Source organism: Danio rerio, chromosome 11 (assembly GCF_052040795.2).
Source record: "Danio rerio strain M-AB ecotype USA chromosome 11, GRCz13ab, whole genome shotgun sequence".
Taxonomy (NCBI): domain Eukaryota; kingdom Metazoa; phylum Chordata; class Actinopteri; order Cypriniformes; family Danionidae; genus Danio; species Danio rerio.
This window is the reverse complement of record NC_141031.1, coordinates 26,459,714-26,474,783: the sequence shown is the minus strand read 5'-3', so window position 1 is coordinate 26,474,783 and position 15,070 is coordinate 26,459,714. Positions and strand designations below refer to the sequence as shown.

Here is a 15,070-nt window from a genome sequence, read left to right as displayed (position 1 = left end):
GAAATCTGTGGAAAATGTCTTTTTTATGCAAGTTCATTGCTCTACAATCCCAACTCAAAATAAAAAAACAAAACTTAAATACAAATGGAACTGCCTATACAATTGAAGTCAGAATTATTAGCCCCCTTTGAATTTTTTTCGTCTTTTTTAAAGATTTCCCAAATGATGTTTAACAGAGCAAGGACATTTTCACAGTATGTCTGATAATATTTTTTTCTTCTGGAGAAAGTCTTATTTGTTTTATTTCGAATAGAACAAAAGCAGTTTTTAAATTTTTAAGCACCATTTTAAGGTCAAAATTTTTAGCCCTTACATTTTAGCTACATTTTTTCTCGATAGTCTACAGAACAAACCATCCTTATACAATAACTTGCCTAATTACCCTAACCTGCCCAGTTAACCTAATTAACCTAGTTAAGCCTTTAAATGTCACTTTAAGCTGTATAGAAGTGTCTTGAAAAACATCAAGTCCAATATAATTTACTGTCATCATGGCAAAGATAAAAATAAATCAGTTATTAGACATAAGTTTTTAAAACGATTAAGTTTAGAAATGTGTTGAAGAAATCTTGTCTACGTTAAACAGAAACTGGGGAAAAAATAAACAAGGGGTCTAATAATTCAAAGGGGCTAATAATTCTGACTTCAACTGTATATGGATGGACAGGCCAAATCTAGAGCCATTATACAACTTAAAAAAGATAAAGAAATAAGTCTTATAATTATTTGCATTGCTTAATTTCTAAAAGTATTCAGTCATTATGACGATTGTGCAAAATAAAATCACATTCATGAGGTCTATCATTGGATGCATGATGCAATTAAAAACAAACAAAAATCATTTAATGTATGTGTCTTTGTCAAAGATTTTAAATAATCTTTACAATAATATGCCAAATGTTGGATTTACACTATTGATGATATACCCTGTATATTTTAGCTTTGTTTTCAGTAACCATTTGTAAACTATTTGTAAGAAAAACCTGTTTGTATTTTAGAAAATTTATGAATTTCAGAAAAGTATATATTTCCAGTTTATTTTAGCGTAATCAATAAAAATAGCTAATAAGAATAGATTTCTCTATATAACATTTGTCTAGAGAAATGTTACATCGCAAGTTATATTATTATTGCAAAAGTCAACGTCACTGCATAATTTCCCAGTATTGGGCTGCCCTAAAAAAAAAACTTGAATAATTTTGTTGAAGGTTTTTCTAAATCTGAGACATAACTGCCCTTTAACTGAAAGTTTATTCATCCAAAGTTTGTTTAGTAGACTTCCATATCAAGTCAGGTCCAGCTTTATTGTCATTCATCTACATGTGTGAACATATACAGTGGAATGAAATGTCATGTTTAGCCGGACCACAGTCTTAAATGAATAAACAATCATAATTATGAACATAACAAGGGACGTAGGAGCTATTTTAAACCTATACATGTATCTAACATACTGGACCGGTAATCTTAAATTAAATATTTAACTTTACACATAGCCTAAGACTATAAAAGTACTTATCCATAATAAAGAACAGTATTGTGCAAAAGAGCCCGGCAAACAATTTTGTGTTTAAAAGATGTCTATTAGACGTCCATTTAGATTGGCTAAAACAAGGCTAAACTTGGGCTGTCAGTGAAAATCTAATAGACATCTAAGAATAGCTCAAAACTAGACTAGTCGTCAAATAGACAGATTAGACAGACTTTATATTTGTAGTCATTCATTTCTGTTTATTTAATGACTGGTCTAGTTTTGGCCTATTCTTAGACATATGTTAGATTTTCACTGACTGCTCAAATCTAGCCTTGTTTTAGCCAAGACGACTGTTTAGAAGTGTATTAGATGTCCATTAGACATCTTTTAAAAACAAAACAAAAAAAATGCTTGCTGGGAGGTATTTTAAGGTTGAGGAAAATAATTAGTGCAACATGATTTGTGGTACAGTCACAAGAAACATTGTTTTTCTTATTGAGTCTTTGTAAGATGGAGTTTTAACCCTTGTGTGCTGTCTGGGGTGACTTTGAGGCTTCATTTGGCAATAACTCTATCTGTGCTTCAGCAAATGGAATGATTTTAGGTGACAAATCTTATTGTGACAAATTTTTGGAAAAAGGTTTTAAATTTTCATTTATAAATAATCAACAGTAACAATAAAAAATGCACCTCTAACAACAGAATGTTGTTAGAGGTGCACCTCTAAAACTAAGAATGTATGATTATATAGTGTCATGGCTTTGCAATCAAAAAATATCATAATTTAAGTCAATGGGGGGAAAGCAGCCACTAACATAACGGAACGATAGTACACTTGAACAAAACACAAGGGTTAAGTAAAGTGTCTGGTGCATATAAAGAGAAACATGTTTCTACAGGTGGTTTGTTAAGCCTACTCACCTGTTTAAAGGACACTCAGAAATGTTTTTTATAGAGATAAGGTATGATTGTAAGAAAGTGTCTGGTGCAAATGTGCCTGGTTTTTGGAGCAGGGATTGTGGATTAGATTTCAGAGATGAGTGAGGTGATTGGAAATGAGGGCTCGAACAGATTGTAAAAAGAAAGTCTAGCCGAGCGAGCTCTAATAATCCGGAACCTTCTTCCGACTGGCAGATTATCATTGGCTTTTGGATGGAAGGATATCATCAAAAGGCAAAATCAAAAGGCCTGAATTTGAGCATCTATTAAGAGTTAAGATAATGTATCCCTCCAGAAGACTTGGTTTAAATGTCTTGATTCTTTAAGAACTTACTTTTTGATCTCTTTACAGATGTTTTGAAGCACCTGCATTTTGGGTGAAATTAAAATGGTGGGACAGAAATGTCTTAGATTCTAAATATCTTCATTTTTTTCAGAAGATGAGTCTTGTGGGTTTGGAGCAACATGAGTATAAGAATTATGAAAGACTTTTTTTTTTTTTAGTGTGAAGCAACCAGTAGTGAAGATGATGTTTAATAATCACTAAAACTAAAACTACACACCCATCTGACTAATAATAGAATTACTCCCTTATGGTAACACTGAAACACTGTGTATTTTCTGGGTAAAAGGTGCTTCTCAGAAACAGTATGCATTGCAAAAAAATATTACACAAATGAACTTGAATAAAACTGAAAATTCTGAATAAATTGCAATGACTTTGTTGGTGCAAATAGTTATTTCATATTTTAGACAGCAAAAGATATCTAACTAGAAGACACAGACATATAATATACTATCATTTTCTGCTTTAAATATATACAAACATATAATTTAAAAATTAAAATATTTATTTATATATTTTACTTTGTTGCAAATGCTGCATTTCCTTGCATGATGGCATTTATCAGGTCAATATAATTTAACAACAGCTATTGTAGGGTCGGCTGATACAGAGAAATGCAAAATGTGGTGTCAATAAAATCATCCCTTAATCAAGGTACATTATCAAAGGTCTTGGATACAAGATAAATAGCATGTCTCCATATAAACAGGACAGCAACAGAAGATGCAAGAGGCAATAAATTTAATCACTTCAAATTTATAATGCTCATCTGTCCCACTCAGTCCATTTAGAAAATAGTTTTATGACTAAAAGCCCAATATCAGCAGTCAATATTAGCAGGTTTAGTGGGGAGTTTTATGAAGGGACTGAATTGACTTCTTTCCATTTTGCTTATTTTATCGGAATTTGTATTTTAATCTTTTAAGTGAGCTATTGAGTTGTTTATTTCTAGTGTACATTAAAAGGAAAGTTGGTATAACTGAAGGACATTTTAAGTAGGCTAGTAGTTACATTTGCGGCTAAAACAAACACAGGCTACATGGCAAAAAAAGATGCAGTATTTTTACAATACTATTCAATAATTACAAGAATAAATACAATTTAAAATAAACACGTAATATTTAGTGCATACATTCACTAAAAGAATCCTCTCTAGATTATTAATTTTTCTAACTGAATACTGTATGGCGGATGTAACGTAGTCTAACCGTTAATTGTTTACTAATTTACTGTGCTAAACGAATGTCAAACGTCAAACTAACTTTACCGTGGTAATTACTTTCAGTGATTGTAACATTAACTCAGTCATTACACGAGTCTGGAAAGATTTAAGTAATGTTGTAATGTTTCTTTCAACATACCTTCTAACGTTCATTCATTAGAGAGAAAAAAATTTTTTGGGCGTCCTCGTTAAAATGTTTTTGAACCTTTTAACACTTAACGCGGATGCGGGTGGGCGGGAATTACATTTACATAAATGTGATTGGATGGTTATTATGTCTGTCAAAAATACTATGACGCGATTAGGGTTTTTCACTTTTGCTCCAAAAGCTAACGAATGGCATCGCATCTTCTGTTTTGCCCCTTTTGATCCTTCTACTCCAATGGTATGAAAATGTTGTTTCTCTGCAAATTCTTCAAACAAATTCATACGCTCTTTATGGAATTGTATCAGTTCCAAATATTACTTTTATTGTAATTCTTTTGTTCCTGATATTGATTGGAAAAAACATGGCTCATCTCAAATTGCTACTTAATTACAAATAAGATAAAAAAAAAATAGAATATGTACAATGAATACAGTCATATTCATCTTACATTAAACAAAAAAACATATTGATACTAAATGTTCCTTTTGTAGGCAACACACTGAATTTTAGCGATGCAGTTATTCTAATTTGCTTTGGTAAGATTTTTCCCTTTTTGTAATTAAGAATGTTGATAAAGATGTTTCCTTACTATGGGAATTTTTTTGTTTGGTTTTGTTATTACAAAACAGAACCTTGTAAATGTTTGGTTTTTAAATATACAAACCAAAAACCTTGTTTTATATTTTACTTATTACTTTGAAACTATTTCTAACTCTTTTACAAAAAAAAGCCTTTTAAAACCACTGAAATTTCTAAATTATGTTTTTTTTATGTGATGTATATACCCATTTCTGTTTTTTTTTTTTTTTTGCTTTTGTTGTTGTTGTTTTCCTTTTTTTCTTTTTTCTTTTTTCTTTTCTTTATGATGTACTGTGATTCTGTATTTTCACTTTGTCACATAATAAAAATCTGAAAAAATCTAAAGAATGACAAAAAAGATGACCTATATTTTGAGATTGATTCTGAAAATGCAATTTTTGCGGACATTTCCACAGTCATATTATTATAGACACTTTTAGGCTACTTCTACAAAGTAATAGCTATCATCACAGTTTTTGTAATTTGCCTGGTTGGCTTCTAAAAATACAAATGTCCTAAAGATTGCTTAAATTTACCAACAAAACTATATCAATTAATAGGCCTAAATAAATAGAATCACAAAATTAAAACTATTCAACATCAGCTCACAGTTCACTAAATTGTCCATGTTTATACACCATTAAAAACATACAGTACTGTATGCATACTGGGGTAGGGGGAAGAGAAGAAGGTCTACAATGAAGGCTATCTCCAGATTATTTCTCACAGTAGTGTTATCTTGTGTTTCCATTTTTGTTTGTGATTTCACTTAATTAACATGATTATGAATTTGTGACAGCTACATGTAATCTGATCATGCTGTTTTTGTTATGAAAAGTTACCAAAATATCTATCAGAAATGTATAACTTCTATTTAAGTTTAAACTTAAAAAAAATTATAATAAATAATTATTTTAGCCTAATCATTAAAGTAAACAAAATTTCCAAAAAAAAAAAAAACTTAACTAACTAATATTTGTAATTGTAAGTATCTCATATGAATATCTGAATTATTATTGTTGGGTTTCCATTAAAATCTAGACACTCATTTTAAGAGCCCCAAATAATACCGGGCTGTTAAATCTGGCATGTTACCAGACCACAATTTTTTTACCATCATGTGTTGTGTTAAAAAAAAATACAATGCAATCAGAAACACAGTTGGTGGTTGCAAGGTTTGTTTATTCATATGAGTTTTTTTTTTTTTTTTTGTTTTTTGCTTTGAAGGGAAGTCATTGTTGAGCACCAGTCACGTTGACAGATTTTTAAAAAAATAGCAACAAAAAATAAGCAATGCATGCTTTTAAAATACATTCAAGTGGAAAGATAAAGCACAAAGAATTATGTTCAGTCTACAGCAATTCCCTTTGTATGAAACAGCTGTAGTTGCAGATGTTTAGATTCATTTGTGTGTGCTTATTCAAATGTGCAGTGTCCCATTTCACTGTATGTAGATGCCTTCAGTGATCACTTAGTGTTTAGGCCAGCCACAGCACTTACAGCTCTCATCAAACTCAGTGCCTGCTCCGCAATTATCCACATATGTCTGGCCTCCAGCGCAGCTGTAATATTTGTTGGGGTCAGGGTGAGCATAAAGTCCATCGGGCTTCCCGTTACAGAATCCTGGTCCTGGAGCATGAGTAGTGGTGGTGGTGGTAGTGGTGGGTCTTGTGGTGCTTTGGCCAGGTTTGGCAGTTGTGGGGGGAGGCAGAGGAGGCAATTCTGGAGAGAAAAAAAATATTAGCATTTTAGTATTAACATTAATTTAGTATTAGCTGTACTAAAAAAAGGTCCAAAATGGTATTTTCACAGTGATACCAGAGGAAATATTTTTGGTTCCCAAATAACCTTACAGTGAATTGTACTTATTTTCTAAGATGATAAGATTTAAAAGAAAGCTGTATATGTTCCATTGGGTTCTATGATTCTTCATGCAACCATTAATGCCAATAAAAATCCAAATTTTTAAGAGTTTTGGTGTCAAACTCTGGTTTTGGGATTTTTTACTGAAACCCCTTCACGTGAAAGGTTTCTATTGCATACCATTTTTAAAACACAATGGCAAAAGCCTATCAAATACAACTTTAGGTCTACAGATGGTAGGTTTGGTGACACTGCCACCTACTGGATTGAAAAACCTTAAAATAGAGTGAGTATGCTTGTAACATTCTGAATATTTGGCCGGATCTATTTAGAATTCTTGACTCACTTAGTGACTAAACAGTGCCATATTTATTTAGAGCAGTTTTAACTTTTACTACAGAATGCCTGAACAGCTTGGAATGAGCGGCGCCACCTAGTGATTAAAATGAAGACCAAACGAGTCAAATTTCATAAACTCCATCATTTCCCTGGTAGCAAAGAATTCTGGCCCAGATTTGGCATAAAGCTGGAACAGCAGGCGTTCTTCCAGCACTACCATACAGCATGTGGGCCAAATATGGCCCTGGTATGGCAGAGGTGGCACCGTCTTTATGGCGGCACACAAGACTTGAGTCAGATGGAAAATGTAGTGTTAAGCTCAGATGTTAAAAATTTATATGTGGGCTACATAAGGCCTGTCTTGGCCCACATTTAAAATACATTAAAATAATGTTTGAGTAAAGAAAAAATTCTACCAATCAGGTCTCTTTGAGAAAAAGCATGCCCATACTGTGCCTAAAGAGCAGTGCTTCATGGGTTTATCAATTTCCGACACACCAATCTATCTGGCCCAGTTCAGCACCAGTTATGAGTTATTAACTTGGCTGTGACTTGACCCAGATATGGTCTATGTTAGGCCCCTGTCTGGAAGCCAGACTTGGTCCAGTCTTGTACCGTAATCCACTGCTACATGTGGGTCAAGCAAAACCTGATTGTGTGGGCCAAGTTGGGCCAGAGAAATTTTGCTATGTGGGTTGTATTCAGAGCCATTTATCTCTGTAGAAAACAACTTACTAAATGCTGCATGTTAATGGCATTTTCAACAATTGGCCAATCAAAGGACCCTTTGCCTGTGTGGAAATATAAATTTCTATCATCTAATTCCAAATGGACAATAATCTACGTATAACTGAAAAGTTATATTCTTAGGTTTTTTAATTATATAATTTCATTAACATCCCAGCTAGGAGGGACATTTAACCTTTATCTCTCTGACTACAGGCTAAGCCAGTGATGCAAATGCTTTAAACGACTCTGTCTTTGTCTTCTTTGTCTTCGGGTGTTGCTTTTATGCTACAGAAACCTATGTTGATTAACTTGTGTGGTCAGTAGCTGGGCCGTTTTTTAACACCTATGCCATGCTGACTCCAACTCTTAATTTGCATGCTCTGTTTAGCCATGTCCCCTCCTCCTAACAGGACATCTTAGACTAAAGCCCTTCAGACTTGTGTGAGACTTGTGTGAGACTTGTGAAAGAACTTGCAGACTGCAGACCTCTAGTAGGCTCTTGCAAGGCCGTACTCACACTAAATACGCTGTATGACTGCAGATTAACCAACACGTCTCAATAAAGGAATTCTGCTTGTTCCGAGTCTCCTGGACTGGGTTCTCTCTTTTTTTTCACTTATTTTATTTTTTTTTACAACACCTGCCAGTGTTGGCAAATGACCAACTTTTTCACTTTGCAATCATCAAAGCCCCATTTTAAAAAGATAAAATTACCAAGAAACAATAGTGACAACCTTGGACAAACCATTTCTTGTTTCTGAATACAGCTTATATGACATCATCTAACAGTATTTAGTGTATTTTCAAGTTTCTTTCCATTTACAGAGATTACAAGTGAGAATGGGCACTTTTTAAAGCTATAATGGGATTTCTGCTAAATAGTTTTAGTGATTTTACTAAATAGTAAACAAGTTCTCAGGAGTATGGCTAACATTTTTTGTGTGTGAATGGCTTTTATATGGTAAACACAGCAAGACAAGATGTGAAAGTCTAAATGACATTATGTTCATAAATAGCCATTTCTCTCTTTTAAAGACAACTGGTAAATATTCATACCAATATCCAGAAGATTGCGCAGGTGTCCCATGAGAGGATGGTTCCCCTGACCACAGAACTGTCCAGCAAAGTCATCCAGATCAAGTGCCCACACGAAAGCTCCACCAAATTTCTTGTCTTTCAGATAACGGACCTTTGAATTTAGAGGTGATAATCAGTTTCTGACAAACAGTGACAATGAAACGCAGTAACATCCAGTAAAGACTCAGAATTACCTTAGTTTCATAACTCTCCTTGGTGTCAAATCCAACCCACTCGCTGTTCTTTGTGGCATAGGGCACCTTCTGGTCATCAATCCACTGAATTGTTGTTCCCTCCAGGAAGCCACAGATCTACAGACACATTGTTTAGCATTATTAGATATTATTTTAGATATTCCATCATATTGTACAAAATGGCTGTTCTCAATCTCTCACCTCATAGTAAGACCAGAATCCAGCCTCCCGAGTGTAGGTTCCAGCTGAAGCAGGTCCACTAGCTGGAGCTCCAACGCTGGTATCTGAAGATGTCAGACGGAAAGTGCGACCGTATGTAGCAAAGCCCATTCTGAGTTTCTCCACCGGGGTGCCATTATCCCTCCAGTAGCGCATAGCATAGTCCTAAGCCAAGACGAAAGTTGTTTTAAAACGGAGGACCTTTTTTTTGCATTCATTTGAGAGAGTGAAAATCCCAGACTAAATGATGATAGTGTTTCAGTTCTTACGGTGTTGAAGTAGACAAGGTCTCCCTCATCCTTTGAGCCTTGGTACAGAGGGCTGTTGTGTCCTGTGAATCGCTCCCAAGTTCCATGGAAGTCGTAAGTCATGATGTTGATGAAATCCAGGTATCTGAAATGAACCAAATGATCAAGAAAGTCAGGAGGAGTCTAAAACATCTCGTGCTACTTCCTTCTAAGCCTGCTCACAAATATTATGATTCATTGTTCTCTTACTTACTTGGCAATCTCTGCAATCTCGTAACCATCATCAATAGTGCCTTTGCCAGCAGATACAGCAGCACTCAGCATCAGTCTGCGTCTGCCAGTGGCTTTGCCCTCAGCCTCATAGGCCTCAAGGAGTTCCTACAAAGAGGAAAACAGACATAAAAAGAGATTAAATAAAGCCAATATGTTTGCTTAACAACCCTTTGGTCGTAATCAAACCCACCTTGCACAGCAGAGTGAATCTTTGTTTGTCTTCAGGTGGACTTCCTCTTGATCCAGGATATTCCCAGTCCAAGTCCATACCATCAAATCCATAAGTTCTCAAAAATTTGATGGAAGACTGAATGAATGTTTGTCGGTTTGCAGCACTGGACACCATGATGGAGAACCTGAGATGAATTTAGGGTAGAGTTTTAGATCTTTAGGATTTTCATTTCACAAGATACAACAGCTCTTCATCACGTTTATAGAGAATACTTACTGTGTGGAACCAAAGTTCCATCCTCCAACAGCCAAAAGAGTTCTAAGATGGGGATTCCTGCAAGGATAATTGGGATAAATGTTTTAGAATTTTATGATAAATAACAATGTGTGATTTTAGAATTGTGGGTACATTTTGCATCTCAGCACTAAACCTTAAAAAAATGATGAAACAGTTTTGAGTAAAAACACAAATGCTATCAAATCATCTATAAATTTATTGTTTGTATTAGAGACATTTTGTTTTTAAAATATACTTTCTTACTCCTCTTATACCATATTTTCATCTTTTTTGTGTTGACTTTACTAAGTTAAATAGATATTTCCCAGTGCTGGGTTGCGGCTGGAGGGGCATTCGCTGTGTAAAACATGTGCTGCTTGATTCCGCTGTGGTGACTGCTGATTAATAAAGGGACCAAGTCGAAAAGAAAATGAATGAATGAATTTAAAAAAAAAATATTTGTAAAGAGAATCTATTTACCACATTATCTGTAATTTCAGTCATTTAAACGGTGCCTTTGTTCTGGCCAACATCTATGATGTTGAAAATGCAACCTTTAAAGCACTAATAGAAAAAAAGCATGTGACTCCAAATTACGTCACTTCCTATGGCGGAAAACTCTGGAAGGCGCTGAGGCTTGCCATTTCTTCTTCTCTCATTATCTGTTTAATGAATACAAAACTTTCGGATACACCAATCATTTTTGTGATATTTAAGCTAATGTCTCATTCACATTTTGAAAACTATATTCTGATGAAACTGCATACAATTCTGCTTTAGACATGCCATGTGGTATCTTATTCGAGGTTAGCAACATGAGCTTAAGCACAAAATGGCGGAAAATTAAACCTATTATTGTCATCTCTTTTTGTTAAAAAGTTTGAAAATAAGTTACACACCAGTTAGTATCAGAATCAAACGTTCCCTATATTAAAGTATTTAATATTACATTTATTACACATTATTCAATGCCAAAATGTTTGAAACTGCCAAGCAAGTTAAAGTAGACAGGGTTTACGGTCCACAAAAGCAGAGCGCAAATTCTAACATGAAGCATCATTTTAATGTTTTTTTTTTCTATTTTGCGACAGAAAAGTAAATGACAGTACAATAATATCACCATTTTAATTAAAAATATAGTATATTATATGGTAGCCCATGTAAATGAGGCACAATTAGGAATGAATGGTTTTGTGTGTATTGTAAAGTATCTGAGAGTGTGAGGCTTTAACAAATACATACGTGTTTTTGAGCTCATTGAAGGCCTTGTAAAGAGTCTCATCGTTCCACTCATATGTGATAAGCTCATTGGCATGGTTGATCATGGCGAAAGCATAGAAAAGATGTGTGCAAAGGAAAGGGTCGACATTTGCAGGAGTGTACTTTCCAATCCCAGGCCTGTACTGGGACCAGTTGGTGAAGTAGCAGCCCATTTCCATGGAAAAGGCTGGTTATAGAAACACACACAAAAAATCATTAGCTATACATTTTCACATGGAGAATGACATCTTTCCAATTTCAACACATCAGCAATTAATAGTATGATAATACTGTTGAGGCAATAAATACTTAATGACTTACCAAGGTGGCAGAGCACCAAGCCCAAACCTATTAAAAGCGAAGAAATTGATTAATGATAAATGATCAATAGGAATAAATAATACTAGCGTATAGTGTATATTATATCAGCATCTTACCTGCTACAAGTGTGAGTCTCCCCATAATTATTTCCAGTTTCTCTGTGAGAAACGAAGAATAGTTAATACATGTAAACTAATAGCAGGCATACAAATGAAGGCTGAATTTCAGTCAGACATACCTGGGGTACCTCAAGCAAGCAAAATGTAAAGAGAAACGTTAGGACCCCTGGGTTTTTATAGCAATTGGGAGTTGTCTCTAGGCCATATGGAATGATTTATTAGGACAGAGATATGGTATCAACTGTAAACTATGGACTTAAAATGGACAATAACATGTGGAACTGAAATACCTTTGGCCCACAGTGTGAAACTAAAATCTTTGATAAGATGAAAAAAATGTCTGGTACACTGATATGAATTTAGTACAAGATCCTGTAACCTCTGCATAAAAATGTGTATAGTCCTGAGGTCAAATCAGGGTTACTGTAGTTAACTAAATCAAAAATAATCAAACTAAATTTTCATATAAAACAGATGTTTACTGAAATAAAATATATAAAACATTTGTTGTTTTCATTTACTTTAATCTAAAGTACTAAACTAAAAGAATTTAAACTTGGTGATAGTAAATACCCTGTAAAAATGCAGGGTTCACAAATCAATTAAGTTAAATTAATTATTTTTACAAATTTAAGTGGACTGAACAAGATGTCCACAAAATACTCAAGAATTGTGTTAATTCAACTTATTTTAAATAATTAGATTAAACAAGCAGCAAAGATGTTTTTTTTACTGTTTCCAGAAAAATATCTGTCAATCAATCAGAATTGAGCAAATAACAGCAATTACAGTTTATAAAATATCAAATATATAGGCATATTTAAAATACATAAGCACACAAAATTACAAAGACACATTTAATGTCAACATTTCAAAACATTGTGGTGTTAACAATAGAAATTAATAAAACATTGCAGTTCTCCAACAGCAGTTTTTCTTTTAATCATAAATGTTCCATTTTTTTAACAGTGTAAAATAACACTGGCCCAGATAAACCGTCATATCATTTAATTCAGAAAATATAATGAGGAAATGACAATATGCAATAAACATAAAAGTGAATAACCACACTATAATTGAAAAACACTCAATATAGACAATAAAGAGATAAAATAATATGTAAAGATTGTTGACTTCTTATTGGATATGAAGACTGTAATTAAAACGGTCATCATTATTTCTATTGTGATTAGATATCTAAATGAAAGGATTCCGTGCAATTTGCAAATCAAACTTTTATGGGGTTAATTTTCTTCTCCAAATATTAGTCTTATATAAGAAATTTATCTTTACAGTTGCAATTGTGTTATATAAGCTTGTTGTGCTATCTGAACCATGTAATAATCAGTTTGGTGCTTTGAAGGTTATCACTCCAGAATCGGTGCAATATTCTCCTGATGTTTTGGAGACCGAAACCAAACAGTAGGCAGTTAAACCCTGCTTATCATCAAACAGTTTTGTCATCATCCTGAAGAACCTTCATTTCATAGTAATGTTAAAAAACTCATATAGTAAAGAATAAATATATGGAATGATGTTTGTAATAAGAAATAAGTTGTGGAGAATTTCAGTAATGTATTGCTCATATCTTATCACTGGAACATTGCCAAGCGATGACTTCAGTGTGAAAAAAGGAAGGATAGAAGATATGAAAAGCTTTATTGTCAAAAGACTATAATGTACATAACTATGTAGAATACTTCAATTTTACATTGCAAAATTGTCATTTTCATATTCAATTTACTGTAAAGGTTTAAAGTAAAATAATGCATGGAGAAAGTACTTCCAAATAAACAATAATGCATTGATCAAAAATATCAAATACATTTAAGATGTTGCAAAAAGGCTGTCCTATTTATGGCAACTGAAGTATTTGCTGCTAAATAAATAAACAAAATATGAATCCCTCGTCACTTTTCTACAAGTGGGTTGTTTATTAGTAAGTTTTCAATAAAAAATAACAAACAAAAATTCTAAATCTGAACTTATCTTGAAAAACTATAAATAAAATGGGTCAAACTTTGTTTTAAGAATAAATTCTTGCTATTTAGGTAATTCACTAAGACTTTAAGCTCACTAAACTATTATTCTGCTGCTTATTAATAGTTAGTATAGTTGGGTTTAGGTATTTGGTAGGTGTAGGGTGTAGAATGAGATCATACTATTAAGTACTAATATTTCTTACTAATAATCTTAAGCAGGAAGGGAATAGCAGTTGCTAAGTGGTACTTAAACTAAAGTGTCACAATGATATACATATAATGTGGGGTGACATTTAAGGTGAAGAAATAAAAATAAGGTAAAAACAATGTAAATCAAAATAATATTTTACAATATTACAGTTTTTACTTGAATAAATGCATAATCCTTTCAAAAACAGCATATTAACTTCAATTAGACATTTATTATTTATTTATTGACATCAATATTAAATGTTACCCTAATGCACAGCTAACTTTGTATGCATCCTTTTAAAAATAAAATGTTTATTCCTTAGTAACTCTTCTATACCTTAGCTGAATGAGTATTTACTGATATATAATATATATATATATAAATACTAATTCATGTGCGAACGTGCACATTTACAGTTTAAACAAATCTATCTAATCTAGCCAAAACAAAGTGTCCCAGATTTCTTCAGATAGTTTATTAGCTCAACTGTAATATAAGAATAAAGAAATCTAGGTCCTTGTGCTTGTGTAACATTATCAGAACAGTCTGTATTTTATGACGTGGCCAGGGTAATTTTATAACTGTCCTTTTCAAGTCAATTTGTCTAGCATACAGTTATTATGTCAGAGGGAACAATATGACTTTATTAATCAGAGTAGGACACAGTTTACTGTAAATGATACCCCTGCAGTTCACATAGCAAATGCTCATTAATCTGTTCTCATAAATCAAGCTGATTTTCATAGAAACCCCTTAATATGTGGCTTGATGGGTGCACGGTAAACATCACTGTAAAAAATGCTGGCTTCCGTATTCGGACAAAATGAAGGAATTAAATTAGCTTAGTTTTTACTCATTTAAGTGGATAGGTTAGGTGGATTCACTGCTAAAACTCAAGAATTGTGTTGTTGAAGCTCAGTTTAAAATAGTTATAACAAACAGCAAACATCATTGTTGAGTGACGTAAAACACCTTTTATCCCCTTCAATCTATCCTTTCATTCATTCATTTTCCTGTCGGCTTAGTCCCTTTATTAATCCGCCGTCGCCACAGCGGAATGAACCGCCAACTTATCCAGCAAGTTTTTACGCAGCGGA

The 15,070-nt window shown here is 33.4% G+C and overlaps 1 protein-coding gene across 3 annotated transcripts; it reads right to left on the bottom strand.

Moving 5' to 3' along the window:
* Positions 1-5,869: 5,869 nt before the first annotated feature.
* Positions 5,870-14,581, bottom strand: chia.2 (chitinase, acidic.2). 3 transcript variants are annotated; one of them, NM_213249.1, is given in 12 exon segments: positions 5,870-6,430; positions 8,696-8,828; positions 8,911-9,027; positions 9,112-9,294; positions 9,399-9,522; positions 9,631-9,755; positions 9,841-10,006; positions 10,099-10,155; positions 11,341-11,545; positions 11,680-11,706; positions 11,796-11,837; positions 11,918-11,929. In NM_213249.1, coding segments are annotated over 11 exon segments (1,413 nt in total). In that variant the 5' UTR covers positions 11,821-11,837; positions 11,918-11,929; the 3' UTR covers positions 5,870-6,179.
* Positions 14,582-15,070: the final 489 nt, after the last annotated feature.

Coding starts and splice junctions, on each gene's coding strand:
- chia.2 (XM_087272096.1), bottom strand. CDS start 11,820: ATGGGGAGACTCACACTTGTAGCAG. Junction 10,007..10,098: donor TGGAACTTTGGTTCCACACA/GTAAGTATTCTC, acceptor AATTCATCTCAG/GTTCTCCATCATGGTGTCCA. Junction 8,829..8,910: donor AGGAGAGTTATGAAACTAAG/GTAATTCTGAGT, acceptor CTAAATTCAAAG/GTCCGTTATCTGAAAGACAA.